Below are 23,645 nucleotides of genomic sequence, written 5' to 3'. Positions count from 1 at the left end.
TCTGGCTCCAGATCAGAAGGCTGAAGGATAGCTTTAATAAAACTATACTATATTACATTAATTATACAATTATACTATTTAAAGAGAGACTATCCTATTCTACATACATACTTCTTACCTACCTAACAACTAACTAACAACTTGTGACTTCTCTGCTGAGTCCAAGACACAGCTGGATCCAATTGGTCATTGAACCCAAACAACTTTCACCAGAATCCAATCAAACAATCACTTCAGGTAAACAATCTCCATACCAAATTCCACATGGAGAAAACAAAGGAGCAGAGATAAAGATTCTCTTCTCTCTGTGCTTCTCCTGAGAGACAGAATTATGTCTCTTTGTCCAGAGAATGTGAATCCCACATTGTGTCCCACAGGTGGCAACTAAGGCAGAAGCAGCAAGATCCAGTGGAAACAAAGCCTTTATTAAAACTGGAAGGAGAAATTCTGAGTGTTGATTAGGAAGCATCCTGCTGGAGGCTTTTTAACACCTGGGACCCCTCATTTCCAGCCTTCTTAGCAGTCTGTCTGGTGTAATTTGTGCAGTATTGTTTTTTACTTGTGCTACTCACTAGTCACCTTCTTTTTTAAAATTTTAAATAGATTCAGCATAACCAATGACCACTATTTTAATCTTATATAGATACGCACAGGCATGTTAAAGTAGACATGTGTTGCTGTTGCCAACAATATTCCTCTACAGAGAGGTCTTTGTGATATTTATTCATAAATGGGAAGTGGTCCAAATTAGTATTGTCCATTAAGACATCATGGAACAATGTGTAGTATTATTACAGTTAGAAAGCTGCAAAGGGATTTTAGAGCCGGGTGCAAAGGAGATTCAGAATTTAAAAATTTTCTTTCACAGTAGCTCAGACTGCATTGTTGCAAGGCTTCCTGAACCCTACTCAGATTTTTGTGTTTCAAGGAAGACATGGGACACCAAAGATTACTTAGTATCCCAGAAGCAGTCACTCCAGCGCTCCAACTAGAGCAGGACAGCACCTTTCAATGTTGCAAATACATGTAAGGAGTGTCTCAGCTCTCTGAGACGGAGCTTGTCAGTTGCACAAATGCCTCCAGCATAATGCTATTATGCAAGTATTTCTGAAAATCACTGCCTCTCAACATTGAGCCTCCCAATATGTAACTGTGATCTAACTAGTCTTGGTCCTGATTATGTGGCCTTTCCTTTGTCCATACTGAATGCATTAGTTTCTTACCTAAATATAATTTTGTATTTTCTTACTAGTCAGCACCGGTAGCACCATACAGCTGGAGCAAAGGACCAGTTCTTGCTGGATACCTTCTGAATCACACCCGATGAGTGGAAACAATTCCCAAAATACACTTGTATTTTGAAATCTGGCATTTGGGCACAGAGGAACCCATCTGATAGATAGTGTATAGGTTCTGCATCATTTTAGGTTCTACAAATCAGAACCAAGCCAAGCATCTTCTCATGCAGCAAGATAGATGTATGAAATATTTCCCTCAAACCTCTTTTTCCTCCAACCCATGTTAATTGAAATTATTTGTATTCAATCTCTTAATTCTTTCTGTCTCAGTGTCTGTATCATCTGTTTCACATTTTTGCCTGAGACTGATGTCAAACTCACTAGCTAATACTTATGAATCCACCTCATTTACTCTCCTTAAAAATTGTTGCAAGGCAAATTAAAAACAATTTCTTCAAGAGCATGCAGTTCTCTCGCAAGGGAGACCAACGGGATACATTGTGAACCTTACCTGATTAACTTCAGAATGTTCCTGAGCCCAGGCAACTCATTTGCTTCCCAGAACATAAACAGAAGGCCAGAAAGCTGTGCCAGCTCCTCCTCTGAGCTACAAAATAAATGTCAGCTCTGTGCCTTGGTGTAACCAACTGTTTGCAGCTCTTTTGCAGTACCCTCCCTCCTCACCACTACTATAGGCTAACACATATTGCAGCAGGCTGGGACCTCCCTGCCTCCTTGCCATACCTGCATCCCTCCTATACATACAGGAAAGATGCACCTAGCCCAGCATTCCATCTCTGAGAGTCTCTAGCCACTGCAAACTCTCTATGGGGTCCACCATAGAAGCAGTGGCTTCCTCTGTGCAAGTCAGTCCTCCACATGCTGAGGAGTGTGTTGGTGTGCTTGGGAATCATCTTTGTTCCTTTGTTTTTGGAATGTCTCTTGACCTGCATAAAGCATGTGATGCAGCCATCCATAAATATCATGAGAACACAGCTTGTTCTATAAATGAACACATAATGGAATTTGATTTAGTATAATGAAATAGGAGGAAAATATTGGGAGCAAAGTGGAAATGTTCATATGCTTAAGAATGGTAAATGTCTTGGACTAGTCACCTTTGACAGAGCAAAAGCTGAAATAGGTTAGGGGCTACTTCTCAGCTATGGGAAGTCCTTAGTCCTTTCATACTTGCGTAAAGAATCTCTTAATTTCTCACTTTTGGGTCCAGCTGATGTGACCAGGGAATTGGCAAGCAGGCAAATCATGGAGCATGTGAAAATTTTCTTTGCTTTTTCCCTTAGCTGAGAAGAAGCCTGGATTTTTACAGGTAAGTGTTTCCTTATAATTATGTTTCTGATCCTAGAAACTAAGCTACTGCTAGTATCCCCCCTACTCCCCCTTCCACATAGTATGGACAGCCAATAGGTGATCCCTGTTGGAAGCAATCTAAATCAGCAATGCATACACTGAACTGACTCAGAAGACTCAGACAAACCCTGGATTTGAGAACAGCAACCTACTTTCATGGCATCAGTTGCAGAACTGGAGCTTTGGTGCACAGTGCATAGCAAGATAAAGGGAAGTACAGAATGTAAGCACTCCAAATTCCTCTGCAAAGCCATGGGAAAGCTTTATGGTTGCCAAGCTACTAATATCATCAAAATACTTTTTTCCTTTTTCATTCTGCCCATAATACATTGTGATTGTGAAAATGGGGAGAAGGAAAAAAATTTTAAATTAAAATAAAATTAAATAAACCCCAGTTGTGCAGATTCACACACAGCATGCAGACCAGCATGGGAATGTGAAAGTGAAGGGGACCACAGGAGCTGTGGGGACTAATCCAACATGGTAGCAGGCAATAGGTGCTTTGCTGTGGGAAGCACCACTTTTGTATCCTGTGGACACTTAGGTGTTTTCCTGAGAAGCTGTAAAAAGCAAAGGTGTAAAAGACTAGTGTAGCATGCCAGAAGCAGAGAAAAGGAAAGCCCGAGGTCACTCAACTCCATCCTCCATGTGCTGAGAAGTTTATTTGTGGTGCTTTTTCAGGCAAGCACTTATCAGCTGTCATGGTGGCAACCCCCTTCTCCATTAGCAGTCTGATCAACTGCATGAGGTTGCACTTATTGCCCTGTTGGAAAAGCTTAAAGGCAGAGCAGAGGAAAAGGAGATCATGACACTAAAGTGTAGTTAAATGCTGATCTGGGAAGGATTTTGACTCCTGCCTTCACCTTGCTCACCCTGAGAGTGCTCCTTTGAAATGGATGCACAACCTATCTGCACCTGAAAGATATATACAAACTCTAACAGTTGGGAGCCATATGCTCTACCAGAGGAAAAAAAGCTGAATTTGCCTTCAGAATTTAAAATTTTGCTTAAAAAAACCCCAAAGAAGTCTAGCTGCGGTTGCAAGCAGCGATGAAGGAACTTAGGGCAATCTTGTCCCCAGACTTGCAAGTCATTCCACAAAGCAGCTAACAGCATTTCTGTCACAACAGGCAGTGGGATTGTAGGGAGAAGCAGACTTCAAGACTTCACTGACACACACACAGCATTACTAGTACAGTGGAAAAACACTACCCTCAGAAAAGTGTTCTTAAACCACAGCTGCACAAACTGCCCCCTTGGCTTAAGTGGCATATCACTGGCTTCTTCACCTGCAGTGCAGAAGCAGTAGGCAAGCTACCACCTGAGAGAGGAAGGGGACCCCACAAACACCCTTCTTATTCCTCCCTGGGAGAAGATAACATCCTGGGAAATAACACTGGCTCTACTCTTCCTCCTCCAGCAGCTCAAAATAAGACTCTAATGATGCTGAGCAGTACCTCTACTTTGCCAGTTTTATACCTTCCTGCTCTTCTTTGCAGTCAGGCTTCCTGAGATACAGTATAAGAGAATATACACAGCACTTAGAGAACCTGAGAGTTTGCAAACATGACAGAAACTCGTGTGAAAATGAAGAGCTTTGTGCAAAGCTACTTCATCTCCTCTAGTGTTTGAGTTAAGGAATTGTCTTGGGGTGACAACACCCACAGCTAAAACAAGGAACATTGATAGATATTACATTATTTTGAGGATAATATAATAATATAATGCACTGCTCATCACCCTTAGATGTTGCAAATGATGTTGAAAGATGTTCATCTTCAGGGACCTCAACATCTTGCTCAAGATTTCATCACATTTACTTTTGCCCTAGAACCTCCCACATGGAGGTAAAAATAAGTATTTTTCCCCCCACTACCTAGACTATCTCACCTGAGGAACTGCCAAGATACCCTCACACGGCACTGTGTAACCTTCCCCAGGTTCTAAATAAGACAGGTAGTTCATCAGGGTGGATAGCACCTCCAAAACCGTAGGCAGGGGTAGGCTCTGAGGCCTGTCTGCATCAGTTAACAGCACAGTGGTGAAAGATCCTCCAGCTCGAACTAGAGCAGCTGTGTCCTGAGCTGGATGCTGTGCACGTGTAAGACCCTGCATCCCATCTCACCCCAGCTGGATCACCAGCCAGGGTCCAGCCACCAGTGCAGATGCGGCTGTGCTGTTTAGGGGCTCACATTAATGTCTGCTGGGCAAAAGGCAACACACCATACCAACGTGCTCAGAGCTGCCTCAAGGACCTCCTGTCACCCAGAGCAGACATGGCCTTCACAGGGTACCAAAGGAGAGAACAAACAAACAAAAAACCCCATTGCTGAGTTTTGCAGAAACACTGAGAAAAGCAGACTCTACCATGGCTTCCCATTTCCCTTTCCAACCCCAAAACCATTGTTGTTCCTAAATTCTGTGGTGCTTTATGCCTCTGAAGCCACTCATGCCAAAGTAAACAGCTACTTCAACTTCTTGCGGGGCCTTAAGCTGTTTTGTAGGAAATGCATGTTTACGCCTTACAGAAGGCATATAAGACATTACAATCACTCTGCTAAGTGATACAAACTGTGGAATTTAAAAGTTACATTTGGCAACCTGCCCTTACTGTGCTCTAATTATTCCTTAATATCCCAATTTAAGGGCAGTATATTGGCCCCATTTATAAATCGTCTGGCTTTTATGAGTTTGTGTCACAGAATTAATGTTGAACAGTTTTCAGATTCTTTATTGAAAACTGCTGATTGTGTATTGCCTGACAAAGCAAAATGTCTCCATTAGAATAATGATTTATTGTAAATACGGTAGTATGAAGGCTGACTATTCTGGGTATTAAAAATGCATGGAAAAACCCATTGTAAAAAGTGTTATGTGAGCTGTCATAATTTTTCAGTTTAATATCTTTGTCATTTACATTTCTTTTTAAAATGCCAAGAGCAATTAAACCTTATCTCACCAGTAGAAGTTGCCAAATTTCACTTGAAATTAAACCAGAATAATGTGTCATTTTAGTTATTTTAATAATATTAAACAATAAAAACAGAAACATTAAAGAGAAGAAAAAGGAGACATATAACAACTGCAGCTACAAAAAAAGCTGCTAAAATATATAGCCTGTTTCTGTGATAAAATCACAGTCATGAACACCATAGACTTCTTCCATCAACAAACCATTTTCCCTGACAGTAAGGCCATAACAAAGTCTTGCTGAACTATGATTTAAATGTCAATAAACAGCTCCCAGCTGAACAAGTTTTATGCCTGAGATTGCCATATTTTCAGTTCATCTCTCCACATGGTTTCCAAGCAAGCCTCCATAATGAAATACCCCTTGTTTTTTTGGACTGACTCAAGTCCCAGTGAGAAAGACAGAAGGGACTTGTGAGTCAGCAGGAGCTGGAGCTAGGACAAATCGATCACAACTTTGTCTCCTGTGGAAATACCAGCTGCTGTCATATTTGTGTTGGAACTACATTGTGCATGCCTTCTAGCAATGGTCAAGCCATGGGTGAAAAAATTGTTTCTGGGATTGTCTCCCACTGTGCCTGCCTCTCTACAGAGATACAGGGTTGCCTTTATCATTGTTGTGAAATATTCTGTTGCTTTTCAGAAATACATTTAAAAGGAATTTCCCATACAATAAGTTGTAAAATAAGCAATCTCTGATAGTTACATTACAGGAAAGATGCTACAGAGAAAACTAAGATAAGGCAAATATTTGGCCCTGGCCAATTCAGTTTCTCGTAGACTTTTGCTTTCTTTGAAAATTGGATGTTATGAGGGAGCTAACTATTCACTCAAGTCCACTATTTGACTCATATATTTCCAGCAACTCAATACCTCATTGCTGACAAGTCTGGGTTAAGTTTGTCTCCTCTGGGAGGAAAGCAGACAAATCATCCCTTTTTGTCTTCTTTGCAAGTAGTTCCTCTGCCGGTACCACTGCCCCCCAGGGTGCTTGGAGAGGATGCTTCTGTACAGGTATCAATACAAACCCCAGTAGCCTCAGTCTCCCAGTATCTGCAGTCAAGGTGATAGATCTGTTCAAATGGATAAGGCTACTTCCTTCTTCTTGCATCTCCAGCAGCAAATGGGACATCCGTTCTGGTGTGGAGCTGTGCCCAGAGTCAGGCACACACAGCTCCCTGGGTGTAGGATAACAAATCCAGCTGCCCAGTCTTCCCTAACACCCTGCCTCTCCACAGGGCACCGACTGGGGACACTCACTTTGGCCTTGGGACCTTCATGCTCACCCAGGGACGGCCAGGCCCCACTTGCCAGCAAGAGTGATTAGAGACAAACTCAGCAGTTTTATTCAGGATTTACTCCTGTCTGCTGGGAGAAGGTTGCTAGGTATTCTTATAGTCCTAAGCTACTTACGTTTTCCAATTATACTCCAGGAAGAAGTCTCGTAAACGTTTTATGTGAAAATATAAAAAAGGTTTAAATAGTGAGACAAAGGGGGAAAATAGAGAAAGTGAGGATTTTTTTTTTTTAAATTCCATCCAGTCTACCTTTTGAGCCCAAAGAAATACCCCTGCAAGTCACCCTACAATTAAGTATCACATTTCATAAAAGACTCACTGTTAGAGACAATGAATGATGGTGAAACAGCAGCAGACTAGATCCTTATTATCAGCCACCAGTTCTTTGGTCGTGCAATCTTGCTTTCCCCCTTGACACTCACTTCCAGCCCCCTCAGTTTGAGGTGTTTGAAGCCCCTGGAACACAGGCTAGTTTTCTTGGAACGATTTGTGTCAGCACCTCTTAACACAACCTTTCCTTGTCTGGACTTATTTCTTGTACTGTCAAAATAATTGGCTCCTGCAATTTTGGTTTCATCCTTGCTAGAAGCATATGGAGAAGTGCTGCCTCTCGAACTTGGATTACTACTTCTGTACACAGCACTTGCTTCTTCACCATAGGTGGCAGTGATGATCCAGAGTGCAGAACAAACATCTGAAGGCAGCTGGCCAAAAATGCCACACAACCAGCGGATGTAAACATAAGGCATGAACTCAGAATCAGATGGTTTGATGCTTGCTAGCTTTTACCAGAAAAAAAAAAAAAAAAAAAATCAGAAATTATTTGTAAGTAAGATCAGTGTTATACCATCTCTCCAAACCAGCTAGAGTTCATGCTGCTTCTCCATAAGAAGCACTGCAGCAACTGGAATCATTGCTTAAAATATCATGAGTGCATGTCAGCACAGTGGAACCACAGCATCTCTAGCTAAAGAGAGCCATTTGAAGGAGGGTGGGTGGACTATCTCCACATTAGAAGATGCTCTATCATTTTAGTGCTACATGGTGTTTGGCTACCTCTAGCGCAAGTTCCTATGTAGTCATTCTATGTGCTATGTGTGTAGAGACTTGAAAATAACACAGGGAGCAGCAGCATCACAAGGAAGTTTAAGCCTCACAGAAATGTTTTCAAGGTCATGGATTTATAAGCACACTGTGCCAACTTCTAGGTAAAGGGGCATAAGCCATGAATATTAGTCTAAAAATACAACAAGAAGAAATTCAACTTTTAGCAGACAGTGACCTGTGATACACTAGAGTGTTCACTTCAGTCGGGGGCATGGGTGAAAGCAGGAGGCAAATTAGAATACACAATGTAGTATAAAGGAGTTGCTTATTGCTTTTTATTTTATTGTTCATGAGCAAACCATTTTGTGATCCACAGAACATGGCAAAGGTACCCAATGAAAGAAACATGATATGGATAGCCCCATTTACATAACAGTGGGACAGAGAAAGGAGGTGCTGTTGTCCCCTCTAAAAACACCTTCACTTTTGGGGAGAACATGGACAAAGTTCTCAAATATCAAAACAGAAGCTGCCAAAGGATGTGACTGATTTTGCTGCTGGAGTTGGGAATTGTCTCAAGGGCTCACAAACTCAAATGGAGACACTACTGCTGTCTCCATTGCAAGTGATTTTGTGTTAATGGGTTTCCAGATTCATAGGGACAATTCAGACAGCTTAAGCCTTAGATGGCCAAAGTATTTCAGAGCCCTTTATAGGCAACAAATGAACCTTACAACTCACTGAGATTGTTATCTAGCCTAGTTCTGCACACAGATCAGCTCAGCTACATCAGAGGTTTTTGAACACTATGAATTGATGAGAACTCAGGATCGTAAACTGAAATCCTCCTCCCAGTTTTGTTCCTCTGCCTTGTTTTTTCTTCTCCTTTGTGTTTTAGAAAGATGGATCCTGTCTGCCTTGAAATAACAGGTAAGACATAACAAAGTATCTGTAAGGTCAAATCCTCAACCAGCATTCAATTCCCAGCAGTCTTATATTTAAGGAATGCTAAATAAGTCCTATTGACTTACGGAAAGACAAAAATGACCAGTTACTTCAAAAGCAAGGGAATTTCCATCCACAAATGGTTTCCTGTGTCTCTTACCCTTCCTGTGAACACACGATGTCGTGCAGAAGACTAAACTGACCACTTGCTATCCTCGCCATCCCACAGCATTTCAGGCTTCAAGTTAAAGTCTCACCTCAATGGAAAGCACCAAGTTTTACTATAGGTCAAATATAAAGTTTGTTGTTCCTACTGGATATTCCTCAGAGATAGAGTATACAACAGACAAGACCTCCAGTCCCTTTAAAACACATTTTTTACTTGAAGGCATAGCCTGCAGCCACAGCTGCAGAAGCTACATAATTCAGGGTAACAATTAACCACAGCTAGCTCATTACTGCTAAAATATTTCAAGTGCAAAGAAGTCATATAAATCCCCAAGAAACATGAAACAAGGCCTCCTGGTTTTGTTCACTACTGGTATGGTCTGCATACACAGGACCTCACTACGGTGCCATTCACTCCCATGAGATTCTTCCCCCAGGTCTGTGGCACATCACATTGGCATTCTTGGTAAGAATGAGTGTCCAAGACTTGACTGTTTTAAGGTGAGATGCCTGTCCGAGCAGGACACAGCTGACTAGGAGCTCCAGGGGAAAGGGATGCTGCTGGTCTCACTCCTTAAAGGAAATCCCCCCCAGAATGCATCACTTGGGAGCACTTCCGCTTCCCCTGCTTCTTTCTTCCTGCTACTTCAAGTTTCTTGCTGGTTTTATATTTGCTTCCCCCACCCCCCCACCCCACAAGTTATTCCCATACCTTCCTATTTTTTAAAAATGAGTTTTGTTACATCACTGATGTCTCCAGGCTTGATGTGTTTGGCCCAAAGTGGATGTGTTCAGCAAAGCTGGAGCCCAGGACCTGCCAGTGGAAGCTGCTGGCTGCCCTCCTCTGCCCAGAGCAGCAGGCAGCCTTACAGCTGAATACCTGCAGACAGCCTGTCACAAACAGCTGATGCCAAAATAGGCAAAAATTACAACTAGAACTGTCCTGTTGTGCCCTACACAGATGGATGAATATTTTATTGTTATTCCAGGAAAGGCTTTTAAAAGAACACATGAGACAACAACTATGTGGAGTTGTCTCAGTACACAGAATAAAAATAAGAGCAATCTAACAGTTAAAGGAAAGGACTTTTAAAATGAAAACATTGTTTCTAAACCCCACAAAATGCCATCAACCATAACCACTCAAAGTGTATGCAGGTGACCTATTAGCAACACTGATCTTTTTAAATGACAGTTTTGTCTAGAAAATAGTTTTAAAGATGGCAAAGGAGAAGGGTAATGAATTACAGATATATTTCTGTTAGGCAGAGCAGAAGATGGAGTTTTGCCCAACAATTATCCATGGTCTGACTTTGAAAGTCTCTTCAGCAGCATGATGAGTTTAATAACAGAGGCCTGATTCACTGACACTGATACTAAATTGTTATATCTAACACTCAGTAGCTAAAACACACAGGTTTGCTAATATTCTGCATTTCTGTTTTGCCAGAAATAGCATCTCTCCAGGAAGAATTTGGGCAGGTATCCAGTTTATATACATCAGTGTGTTTACATTTTAGCTGGCAGACTGCTGAAGAACAAATTAATGAGGCAGTTTGGCTCAGGGATGCAAATAATCCTGCTGCTCTCTGATCTCATAAGTGCCCAGATGACAGCACAAGGGTTTTCAAAGGTGCTCTCCCATCCCTGTAAATGTCAGAGGGACAGGCCAGATATGCAGAGGTATTCAGCTGCACAGTCTCCACACTGGCATCCCAATTAGGGAACATGAGCCCTAAACATTCCTCTACAGACCTGGCTGTGTTTACCCAGCACCCTGTAGGCTCTTTGGAAATGGATGTATTCCCTATACCACTCAAAGTATGGAAGTGGCAGGACTCTTGGAAGAGCTGCCTGGAGTAGGGAGCATGTCCATACCTCACGTGGGGCTGAAGCCCTCTGGGGGTTTGGAGCAAGCTGACCGCAGGCAGTAGGAAGATCACTGGTAACCATGGAAGAAACTGGATCACAGCCTTACCCTCTGCCATGATGTCTTCAATATGGCTTAGTGTCATCTGTTGTTGAGTTGGTTTGGGGTTTTTTAACAACTAGATTTTTAGTTAATGTCTGAAAGGATTATTTTAACCAATTTCAATGGTGTATAGGTTGTTTTCTAAAAATGGAAACCACCAGTCACTGTTTCTGCATGAGAAAAAAATACCTGGAATTATTCAGCAAACTAATATTATAAGAAGCTTTGAGAATAGTTGGTAAGTTGTGCAAATATCAAGCCTTACTTATTTTAACTTTTTTTCAGATAGTAACCAAGCTGGATTCTTCCTTAGGACAAAAAAGAAGCAAACAAAACAAAACAAAACCAACCCCCCCCACCCCAAAAAAAAAAATCCCAAACAAGAAAAAAAATCCCACAGAAAGGAAAATCTGCTTCTACAGTTTTCAGACACTAGCTTCCCTCTTCATCCCCCCAAAACTGGCCTTTAAAATAAATGTGGCTCATTCCAGATCAGATTCTTACAGCTGGATTAAAGTGGTATCTCCATCAAGACTTCAATAGTGTCAGTTGTTGATGCTGAAGAGTGTGAAAACCTGGAGGAATTAGCAGCTCTGCCTGCCAGGATATCTCTTGCCCACAGACATTCTGTGTCAGAGAGCAGGAATCCTTCTCCTCCAGCAGAAAATTCTGCCTCGTCATGCAATATCAAACACAAGTCATTATCATTTATTATGTTAAGGCTTCTTAAAAGCTAGCCAAAGCACCAAGTGCAAAGAGTATTGCTAATCTTACTTATTTCCAAAAATGAACACTTTACTAGGACCATGCCAGGTTTTTTAGATGCTGACGATGTAATTTTCCATGATGTTACATTTTAAATTCTAGAAAAACTTTTTTTTTTTTTTTTTTTTTTTTTGGTCCTGGACTTTATAGAAATTAAGGCAGCAATACCCTTTTATCTGTTTGTCACAGAAGTTGATAATGATACATGTGAGATGAGAATGACCGGGACAGCTTAGCAACCTAAGTAAGAGTTTTGCTTCTACTATTAAAAAAAATCAATTCAAAACACTCACAACCTCCTGAAAATCACCGAAACCTACGGTAGAGTAATCTTTGCCACACACTGTAGAGGTGATTGCCACTTTTAAGGTTAACATTAGACAAATCTGATGATCTGAGCAGGTTTCAAAGGGCACTGAATCTACTGCAGATTGTGTCTCCTAATATGTATTGCACTAGTAGCAATAAATCTGTGAGATCTTGACATGTTCAAGTTTCACAGCAGCCAAAGCAGCATGCAAAATACCTGTCCCAAAAACCTCTCTTTTTTCTGTGCCTTGTGATACAAGGTAATGCAAAAGGGGAATGCATATAATGTATTTCATCACCGATGTAATGATGTGTGCGCCTCCTTAGAAACTGTGAAGAGCATTATTTGGGATGAAAATGCATAATCTAAAGTTGGAACATCAAAGAAAATTAAAACTGCAAATATATTCAGTATTTTATGTACCAAATATGAAAGGGAGTAAGGCATTATACAGAGAAAACAGAGTCAGCTTAAAATAAGACAGATGAAAGCTAAACATTATCTACTTTTTGTGAGCTTTATTAGTTACCTATCCACACCTATTTCAAACTGTGAGAGATATTTCTCTCTGAAGTACATGCATTTTCCCTTCCTGCCACATTTCCTGCATATAGCTTCCAAAATAACACTGAATACCTTAAAAAGGCAGATCCTATATTACAGTTTAGGTTCACATTTCCAGGAAACAGAGCAAAAAAAACCAGACTGTTAAGGGGTTAACAACTTAACTGTGTCACATTTTAGACATAAAGATTTGCTTTAATAAAGGACATTTAAAAGGAAGAAGCCACAGAGGCTAAAGAAACACATCTCCTGCAGCAAGTGAGAGAGGATATAAACGAACCCCGTAGCTCCACTAAGAATGAAGATCTGTTTTATTTCACTTACCGGTATTGTCCATTATTCCCTCTCGGTATTCAAAAAGCACAGTTCCCCAGAAAAGCAGCCGGTATGGTCTCAGGCTCACTAATGAAGCTGGCTGCCCTTCTCCTGGTTATTAGACCTTGCTGGCAGTCAGAGCATACTTCATGTACTGACTGCAGTAGACATCACCAGGAAATTTATATCTCCAAGGATGACAAACAGCCATTAGCTCCATTATAGGCTGATTAAGATTGTGCGAGCCTATCAAGTAGATACGTAAATCCCCCAGGGTTTTACATCTATGGGGGGAAAACAAAAGAACTCCTAGCCTATAATACTGAATATTTGTTTCTGAAAAGTAAATGTAATGCTGATGAGGAGATGTTTAATGGGTAGGAAGGCAAAACCTTAAATACAAAAGGGATTTATTACCAAGCAAATGGCTGTTATTTATCAGTGACGCAACAGCAAAAGTTTTAGGGAGACAAAAAAGGGGGAGGAATCTGTGGCTGAGAAAGTGTTAGGTTAGGCTACAATTTGAGCCATTAGCTTTGGCTGTGCTTTAAATCCTGCAAGTTCTGCACCTGATGTTCTCTACATCAGGTGTTCTCCTTTTTGTGAGAAACACAGTAGATGTGCGTATCTGTGAATGCATATCCATATATTAATTGCCTGGAAACATACATTATTATAGTGATCATAGCTGAATGTAAGGACAGGGTAAAAAGTAACTACAGGGTTTTACTTCTTTTAAAGTCAAAGCAAAAATCACTGGATTTTGGAGGGATTGGGCTCAACTAAATCTGAATGACACGCTGAAATGAAGAGGTATTAATTCTAAATTTTCTATGTCACCTGAGACTCTGAAGAACAGGCTTTTCCCCCACAGAAGTAAACAAACAAACAAATTCAGTATAGATTCATAACAATTTCCTTGTACCAGGATATTAGGGGTCCATCCCCTGTTTTGGAGCTGATTTGCTATGTAACCCTAAACTAGGCATTTTGTGCCACAGTGTTTGCTCAGTGGTTGGTGACAGGGACACCATTGCACACATGGCCTTTACTGAAAGAGAATGCCACAAAGTACTGACACTTCATAAATGCTGCACAGTGTTTTCTCAGTATTTGTAACTTTCATTAGATAATTCACTCCAATCCTCATTATTGTAATGGAGAAGGAATACAGGTTTTTTATGTCTCCATTATATTGACCCTCTGCCTCACAGCATCACATAAGCAACAAAATATATTTTCAATTCATCACCCCTTCAATGTTCCTTTGATGTAATCTGTCTTTTTAAAATTTCAAATAAAAAGACTGCTTCAGCCCTGATCTATTTACACTGATTAAGAAGTGGAAAGAATCAATGGCTGAGAGCTAAAGTCATCAGCAAGAGTGGAGAATATCTAGGGCATAGTGGATATATTTTGTATTTGCAGAAAGGAAGCGCTTGGAGGGCTAAGGAGAGACTAAAGATTAGAGATCTGTCACACTTCATATTAAGCTTCTATTTATAAGTGGCTTATAAAGAGCTTATAAAAAATAGAAGTTAGCATAAGCATGTTGCATTAGTACATGTCACAGATAGCTACAACCATGCTATTACAAAGGGTTAAAGATGACCAGTAAGGAGCTTATTCATTTGCTAGATCCTGTATCAGTTAATGACAATTGATTAATGTGCCAATTTGGGTAATTGGTTAATGTGCATTTGGTGAAATCCTAGTTGCAGAGGAGCACTAAACTGGAGGCTGTGTGATGACCATCTGATAAAGGCAATCACTTTTCTCCAGTTCCTCTTTGGGAAAGAGCTGCCTGTAGAGTGCTGGGTTCCCGCAGAAAAGAGAAAAAGCACAGGCTCTTGGTGTTTCTTTAAAGCCCCATGTGTCCTGCACAGAGCTAGGGGATGTACTGCAGAGCTGGCAGCCTGCTCAGGAGAGAAAGGCAGAGGAATGTGCCTTTGTGTTAGGATGCTACTGCTCTACTATGGAGCCAACCAAGGGAACAGCAAAGCTGCCTGTGTGAAATGAAGAGATGGCTTGGTTTGAGATGGGGCTCTGCAGAACTGCAAATCCTACAGGTGCCTGAGCTCAAACAGCACTGCAGGATGGTGACAAAGCCACTGCAGGGCAGAAGGACAGATATCTTAAATCCCACCAAGTATGCAAATATCTTGTGCTGACTAAAACTAAGAGAGATTGGTTTTGAATCCAACTTGTTTGCTTTGAGTTTCACTGGAAGCTGGAAATGAGGATCTCTGCACTTGAGAGGCCACCAGGCAATGGTGCAGCTATAGGAAACCAGTCCTGACCCTTGTGGCTGGGGAATACAGGTGGGCAACTCCCCTGCCAGAGACCCCAAAGGAAGATGCAAAGCTGCACCTACACAGACCTTAAGGGAGTGAAGAGCTCCAGACAGTGACTATTTCTCTGTGCAGAGCACTCCTAGTGTGCGTGCCATGGCTGAACCTCAACTGCAGGGCAGCTGGGCTTCACTGTGTCCTTTGGGGTGCTGGTCACCCAGTCACACAGATGAAAAGACCTACAGGAGCACACCACAGCTTCCTTCCTGCCCACATGCACAGGTTTCCTTCCAAAGATGCCCTGGAAGAGGCTAATGTGTACCCAGGTCCCTGCCTGACACGCAATTCAGATTCACAGCTTCAAGTCAACTAAGGATCAGGATTGTAAGGTGCAAACTAGAGTATAGGAAGTCCCAATTGGAACAGCTTGATAAGCATTGAGTTTGGGTGCTTCATCATGGCTGTGTGACAGAACTATTAATGAAATTAACTGTTATTGGAATTTATTAACTCTTGAAAGCCAACTATAAATGGAAATTTCATATGACATGTGATGTAAATCTCCTCCATTTGAATCAAAAGTATCTCACCAGGAAACTTCAAAAAAGAGAAAGCTTTACAAAGTATGTGAATTGGGGTGGATTTTTTTAAAATTATAGGTAATTAGATTACTGCATAGAAATCAACAGATGTGTATGATCAGGTGCCATTGTTACAGGATTCAAGCAATGTTGGCCTGACTGAACATGGGAGAAAAGGAAGATACAGATAATGGAAGGAATTCAACAATGAGAATGTGATTGTTATTTAGAAGTAAAATATACATATATTCCAGGCATACATTTACCTCATTTGTGAGTACAGAGTAACCCCATCACAATACACAGTTGCATGACACCAAAATGACTCAGTCCTTTTTACAGACAATTTTAGGTAAGGGCTAAGAAAATCAAATCTGCACAGGTGAAAAGCTTTCTGTTCATCTTGCAAAAATCTCATACTCCATCAAACTGTATCCTGGTTTTCTTCACCTGTGAGTTGGTCCTGTCTAAGAATCCATTTCAGCCATAGGCACCTGGGCTCAATTCCTTGTTCATCCTGACTTTGTGCAGCCTCCTCCAACATCTAACCTAGGAACAGCTTGTACCATGCTTGTTTCCCACACCTCAGATGTGTGAGGATAAACACGCTGGAGGTTGTGTGAGACCCCAGTGCAGAGCTAGGAGCTGATGAAGTCACTAACCCAGACAATCAGGGCCAATCTCAGGCAAAGAAAGCATTACAGGGTACATTCATAGCACTGCTAATTACACAGAACCCTAACGATCTCGCTCTCCAATATACCTGATGTACACAGCCTGCTGCTGCAATGACATTTCACTCCCTGGAAAAATCAATGAGGATTCATGGAGGCACAGAAATCTGCCCAGGTAAGCAGCTAATAGAGAAATCAGGGTAAACAGAGACCTCAGTGCCCAGCCATCAAAAACACTTAAGAGTTAACAAACATGCAGAATCGATGGACAGCTTCAGCTGTGGTGTTTCCAATCATGACAGAGATGCCTAAGAACACATTTAGAAAATGTGAAATCTGGCTCTGTTCAGTGCACATTTGTCACTGCAAAGATCTGATTCTGTGAGATGCCATTTCGGGCAAAATGTTTCACTTCCCTTTCACTGTGTCTGTTTCTTCCCACACAGAAATCATCAGGCAGGTGTCTCTGGGATAAGCTATACTTGTTTTTAGATGCTGTGGGTTTGAATAGTCATCGTCAATACTCTAAATAGACAACTTCATGCAATTCCTGTAAGTATCCACCAAGCCCCAGGGCAACAGCTGTGCTGAGTACCATGGGTCTGTAGCCCTCCAGAAGGTATTTCCTTCTCTAAAGTACCTGTCCATCCACCAATGGTGAGGTGGTTTCACTGGGAGGGAAGGAAGGACACTTTGAGAAGGTACATGAATAACAGCAAAAGACCTGCACTCTGCTACAGACATATCCCAGTATTTCAGTCAGTAACAGAGATTGATGCTTGTCACAAAGTGGCTTTGGTGCTCGTGAACTGCACCAAAGCCGTAATTAGTCTATAACATGTCTATAAATACAAAGTTGCTAGATACACATTCTTCAGGATTTATGTATATGAAAACTGTCTCTGGCACGTTCTTGAAAATTGCTAGGCAAAAGGGAAAACCTCTTGAGGATATGCTGGGCAATATGCATGGTATAGACTTCCCTGGGTAGGGGCTGAGGATTTAGCAAAGTGCAGAAGCAACCTCTAGCAGAAGCCTTCCCTAAGCCTCATTAACAATTCCCAGCATTGCTGGGAAAAGGTTTTGCCAAATGCCTTTCCCCTGCCTTAAAAAGGCAGAAGATTTGAGAGCAGGACAGTTACAAGGATGCTCTTTTCCTGGGAAGAAGCTCCAGTTCAACCTGGAAACATTGTTAGTACCAGCTGTAATTGCAGAGAGTGCAATTGTGCAATTTGTTTTGCTGAGCAAACAGCAGGAGCCTCTTGTTCCCCAGGAAGACTTTATCCTTGAACAGCCCGGGCAGATGCAGTGATTCTGTCTCTTGCTGAAAGCTTCAAGGGGAGAAGCAACACCTCTGAAGTCAACAGATTTAAACTGAGAAAACAAGTAGAGAGTGGGATCCAGACAGCAATATGGGGTCGTTGTAGGTGGGGAGTTTCACAGCACAGATGGGTTTTCAGAGGGAGCAGGAAGGGGCTGGGCGTATGTTGAGTTCGGTACAGAGAGAGTGGCAGGGCTGAGTGAGAGGAGAGACAGAGGAGGTGGGAGGGGAAAGCAGGGACATGGGGACAGGTCATGAAAAAGGTTTTGGCGTATTGTAAATAGGGGAGCCCAGCAGGAGATAAAAGCATGGACAAGAAAAACATCTCTAAATACCTGATTCTTTAAGAAAATTGTAAATTTTTTTCTGAATCCCGGATTTTAGTGAATTCGTATCTACAAAGCAGCATGGTATGTGTTCACTTTGAAATATTTGAAAAAATAAACACAAGATTTTCCTCTTTAGTTTTCTCACTGATTCCTTTACAGAGGCTTTGCATGTGCCTAACTGCCTACCCAGCCCTGGAAATCTTAAGAGGATTTCTTGGATTTGGATATGCTTGAATGAATTGTGCCTGGCATGGCCAAAAGTAAATATATATTAACTATATGCAGGTGTCACCATGAGCACGGCTGCATGGCTGGTGATGGGGCCTCACAAACAAGATGTCTAATGGCTTCAAGCATTTTTACTACTATTAAACCAGCTCAGAACTATTGGCAGGCTGTTTGCCTTCAGAAAACAATTTCATCCACTCAAGAGTCAGGTCAAATTGACACTCTGGTAAAAATGCCTCAAGTCCCAGACTTGTCTGTGCTCCATCCTCCCTCATAGCCGGCCATTACTTCTGCATCACTTGCCTCATCTTACCGTCTCATGAGCACATATCCACACACAACCTAGGCTGTGGCTCTTCCTCTGTGTTCTGCCCTTACTCTAAGTCAGACCCTCAGACTGTGCCAAGTACCAGCTTGTACAGAGCCAAGGGTGGCTGCTACAGAGAGAAGTTCTGTAGATCTGAAACTGCCACACGTCTTCCCCCGAACTGCCAAGCATTTGCTGTCAGAATCAAAATATGCCCTTCTGTTTGCTTTTTGCAGTCTCCCAGAATTAGAAATTACTTTGAAAAGGAAATGGCTACCAAAGGGGTTAGGGCTATGATTTGGGAAGATCCAGAAGATGTATTTTCCTCTCTGTCAGAAAACTGGGTAAGTGTTCCAGGTGAAAGGCTGCAAGACCTGGGTAGCCATTTACAGTGCCTGGCGTGGGTGTTCATGCATTAATATAACATATTGCTCACATAAATGAATTCTGTCAAGCAAACTGAAATAACCTCTCTCCCTTTCTCTTTAAATATCGCAAACAAATGCTTTGAAACAAGTTACTATTCCTATGGAAACAGAGAGGAGCTCCAATCAAAACCTTACCTCATGGCATGGCCTTTGCTACCCAGAGTGCTAAGATAAATCAGGTATAGAAAATAGGGAAAATCATTCAAAATAAGAATTTTTAAATGTAATCTTAAGGTATCAGGCTGCTATAATCCTCAGTATTATATGATTATAACAAGGAATAAAAAATTTGCTTCCACTGTCCACAGAAATAGTTCCACACTCAAACTCCATCTTATGGGCTGTGGGCTTTTCACACCTGAGCCAGACAGTCACAGAGCCTGTTACAAAATGTTCTGACTTTGGAAATCTAATAACATCTTTAAATGTTCTGAAACCATAATGATATTTGACCAGATCAAGTATTTGCCTTTGAAGAGATTTGCTATAAAGAGGCCAAGCTGAAGCTCTGCATACAGGGACAGCCAGTTTTGGATTTCAGTTTGCCTCTGTCTTGACCATACTGAGCCTGGTGTAGTGACACCTCCGTCTCAGCATTTGGCTTCATCAGGATGGTAGCAGAAGCAAAAATACTTCAGCCTTCTGCTGAAATGTGAAAAGTGAACACACTTTTGAGTCATAGGGGCCAGGGCACCAAGAAGAAACAAAATGCCTTTTACTGTCAGCGGATGTTATAAAAAAAACTGGTCAAAAATTGAGACTAAGCATGTTCAAGTAAAAACATGTATCTATTGCAACAGCAAATGTGATAAAGTTACCAAGGCTATCAGTGGATTTTCTGTCTCTGGAGGTCATCACATCAGGACTAGATGTCTTTCTGGATGACAACAGTAAAACACAAGTTACTGAGTTCAACAAAAGTGTTAATGGGCATAATTTAAGGGCTTGTATCACGCAAGTCATACCTAATAACCCCCCTGGCATTAGTGCCATGAATCTATATATAAATGTCAGTCTTCATTATCCTTGCTGAAGTGAAATGTCAGACCTTTATCATGCCTTAATGACTGCATACAATAGATGTACAGAACATTTTACCCTGCTCCCTATCTCAGGACTTTATTCTTACTTTCTGCCCCCCAGTTTTCCTCTTGCATCTTCTGCAGATTTTTCTCTTGCAATCTTATGTACAATTAAAAAGAGAGGTAATTTAATCTCACTGAGAGGCATAAACATAGCTCTATTTCTAATTTCCCTTAAATTCTGCTAACAGATAATTCAGTAAAGAAAAAAACAAGGAAAGACAATATATTCTGGTCTGAGGATCTGAAGTGACACCAACTTACAGTGAAGCCAACAGCAAAACTTCCATTTCAATCAGGCCAGGACTTGGACATAAAACATGTGGCCACATTTATGATAAAGAAAATTCTGGGTGTTTCAGCTTGTTTTAAGTAGTGTGAGTGAAAATACATCAATAAAGTCTTAGGCAATGGAATAGAAGACTGCATTTAAGATATTTATTGGCATTTGTCTTAACCCTGTCTCCTAGCTGAACTAAAATTTAGGCAAGGAAGAGCTAGATAATGATCGCTTAAATGTCAAATGCCACCCTTAGGAAAATGAACAAATAAATACCAAGAAAGAAAAAGCTTTTCAAACTCCAAAGGCTGAAAAACAACTGGTAGTGTGCAGCCATGTGCTGTACATGATGCACTGTACATTTAGCCAGACAAACTCAACCGTCTCTTTGGAGGTTAATGTGTTGTAACTTGATTTTTGAGACACAAATCTGAGCAGACAAACTGGAAACAAACAGAAGACACACTTGACAAGATGCACTACCAAGAGTATAACTTCAGCTTGTTACCTTGCTGTCTCTTCCCTCCTGGTACTGCTAGTTATCATATAGATCTTGCCACTAACCTGTATTGCTTTTGAACTCCATAGTGCACATTATTAAAGTAAAATCCATCATCCAGAAGTGATCATCAAATAAAGGAGCACTCTTAGGTGCTGCCAGATATTCTGCAATAGCTGGAAAGGAGAACGGCAGAAGTGCCTAACTAAAGCAGAGTGAAAAACACTGCTTGAACACGTTTTCCTAAATGACTTTAAAAAATATCTCTTTATCTATATTTATCTATTAATTTACTCTATTTTACCATATTGGGACTGCATTCTCAATCACAACTTCTGTTCCACATAGAAGGGACTTGCTTTACATAGCCATAGTCCAAGCTATGTTACGCACATGAGCAATCAGAATCTGTACAAGGCCTGATGGAATTTCGTCTCATCTCTTCAAGCTCAGGGTTACTATTACTTCAGTCCTTGGGTTTCCATGGAGTTGCAATGACTGCTTTCCTTCTTCACTGGCAGGAGCTCAAGCTGAATGGGCTGCGTAACTGTGAAGAGTGCACAGCATGCCTGAACAGGGTCTGTGTGTGTTCTGCCAGGAGAGACCCCTGAAACAAAACATCTTTTTTTTCCCTGTTTCTATTTCTCCTGCTCTTTCCTAACTCAAAGGGAGAGATTTATGATTGAGAACTTTGTCTCCATGATCAACCTCCTCCAGGGATCCAGCTGGACTAGAATCACAGCTCCAGATATTGTACAAGGTGCCTCACACTCGCACCAAAGGATATTTCTTTTAAATGACTAACAGTCAGAGATTGACTTCACCTATTCAAGTGCAGAAAGTGTGGTGAATTGATTGCTGGTGTATGTGTAATTTAACTCTCAGCACTCTGGTCAGTTACAGGAATGTCTGATCAATTTGACTTCTGCTAGCTCCTGTCCCAAACTGCTTTAGGTACCACACAGTTTGTACAGCTTGATGATATTCTAATACCAGCAATAAAACAGACACCCAAATGCACTCAAAGGTACTGAAAAGATGGGTATATTTTAATTATTATAAAACATATTTTACCTGCAGAAGCTCATTAGCAACTCCAGTTATTTTAATCTTATTTGGTAACTAGTGTGCTTGCCAGAACTTACTGTAAAATGTGTGTGAGAAACACAGAGCCTAGCAGATATGAGCAAAGTACATCAGGCAAATTGGCAAGCTGGAGATATGCCACATGCAGGTGTTGGGAAAACATGCATGAAAGAGTTTGCTTCCACTGAATGAACAGACAAAGTAAATCTTTTCCATTTCAGGATGTTACTGTGTCACCACAGGCTGTACTTTTGTTAGGCCACAGCCAGCCAGTACAGCAAAAGTGAAACCCTGGAGTAATTTCAGGTCATAATGCTGATAATTCAGCATCCCAAACCTTTTTATTCCAAGTCAAAACTCCAACTGTACTCCACTGTAGCATGGAGCCAGAGGATAAGCTACTGTTTATACAACAACAAAAACTTCCAGTGCTGAAAGGTGTACTACAATGAAATCAATAACATGTTGTAAATCTGGTTTAGACTGCTTGGTTACTTTGCACAGAAGTGTGCATATCTGGGGAAGAAAGGCAGGAAGACCAAAGAATTTGACCAAAGGGGCAACAAGGAAGACAGGGGAACTCTGGAAATACACACCAGGGAAAACCTATGACCAAACACCAGCTGAAAAAGACTGCACTGCTAACAGTGAAATGATGCCCTTTTGCTTGACTCCTGCTTTTGGGAGACAGACTTGGTATATTGACAGATGAAGAAATTGAAGACATTTCTGTTTCTATTATCAGTTTGTCATCCTAAGCAAAACAGCACATAAAGTTGTGTGAAAGTTCAAGAAGGGGTCAAATCCACATGGCAAATTGGTTTTTGCAATTTCTCTCCTTCCTTAGCTGTTACTCAAACCGCCCTGTTTATTGTAATATGCCTTTCACCTAGGCATCCCTTCCCAGAGTGTCATGCAAGGCCATTTAATCCCTTTTGTGGCAAACAAATCAGCATTCTTTTCCTGGGGTGGTAATAAATGTAAAAAGAACTCCAAAGTGACACTTGTATGGCATAGTTCCTTTTCTTTTCCCCTTACAATAGCACCCACTGGCAGTTGCAGTGCCTATTTTGTGCACAATCTGGGATGTTGCAATTAACTTCTGAACACAAGTCTTTCCATAAAAGCATCAACAAAGGGGAAGGAGGGAAATCATGTATCCTGCTTCATTTATTTCTAAATATAACAACATTTCATCATGAACATGATGCATGAATTTGCCTGGAGAGCATATTTAGATACTGCAGGGAAAGGTGCCCTCTTGAGATCAAGAAGAAAAATCTCACTAAAGCTGGTGGTTGTGTATTTCAGAGGTATGTTGCCCTTCTCTTTGCATTGCAGGGTGGTGAGAAGTTTAAGCTTCTTTCCTTCAATAAGAAAGAGACTATTATACAAGGATGTTGACAAAAAAGTATTTGAAATATTTTTATTTACCTTAATAATAGTGGTTTGATTATTAAAATATAATTAATTTGTAATAGCTAATTATTTTACTACTATTGTATTTTTCTTTTGTTACTGAGGCCAGCCTGGATTACAATGAAGATTGTTTCCTCTTTGATCCCTCATTTTCCAT

At 41.1% G+C, this 23,645-nt stretch overlaps 1 protein-coding gene across 4 annotated transcripts in view; it reads right to left on the bottom strand.

Annotated features, from left to right (window-relative positions):
• Positions 1 to 23,645, bottom strand: part of PHACTR2 (phosphatase and actin regulator 2) — a 134,735-nt gene that overhangs the window by 92,894 nt on the left and 18,196 nt on the right. Inside the window, exon 1 of one of the 4 annotated variants that reach the window (XM_053973654.1) lies at positions 12,973 to 13,046. The exons of the other annotated variants lie outside the window; for them this stretch is intronic. Within the exon in view, the coding sequence (XP_053829629.1) occupies positions 12,973 to 12,985 (13 nt within the window). The 5' untranslated portion in view covers positions 12,986 to 13,046. Of the gene's footprint in view, positions 1 to 12,972; positions 13,047 to 23,645 lie in introns of those variants that run through there. 4 annotated transcript variants of the gene reach the window in all.

This window comes from Vidua macroura, chromosome 3 (genome assembly GCF_024509145.1).
Source record: "Vidua macroura isolate BioBank_ID:100142 chromosome 3, ASM2450914v1, whole genome shotgun sequence".
Taxonomy (NCBI): Eukaryota; Metazoa; Chordata; class Aves; order Passeriformes; family Viduidae; genus Vidua; species Vidua macroura.
The sequence above is the reverse complement of the archived record's forward strand: the minus strand, read 5'-3'. Positions and strand labels throughout refer to the sequence as shown.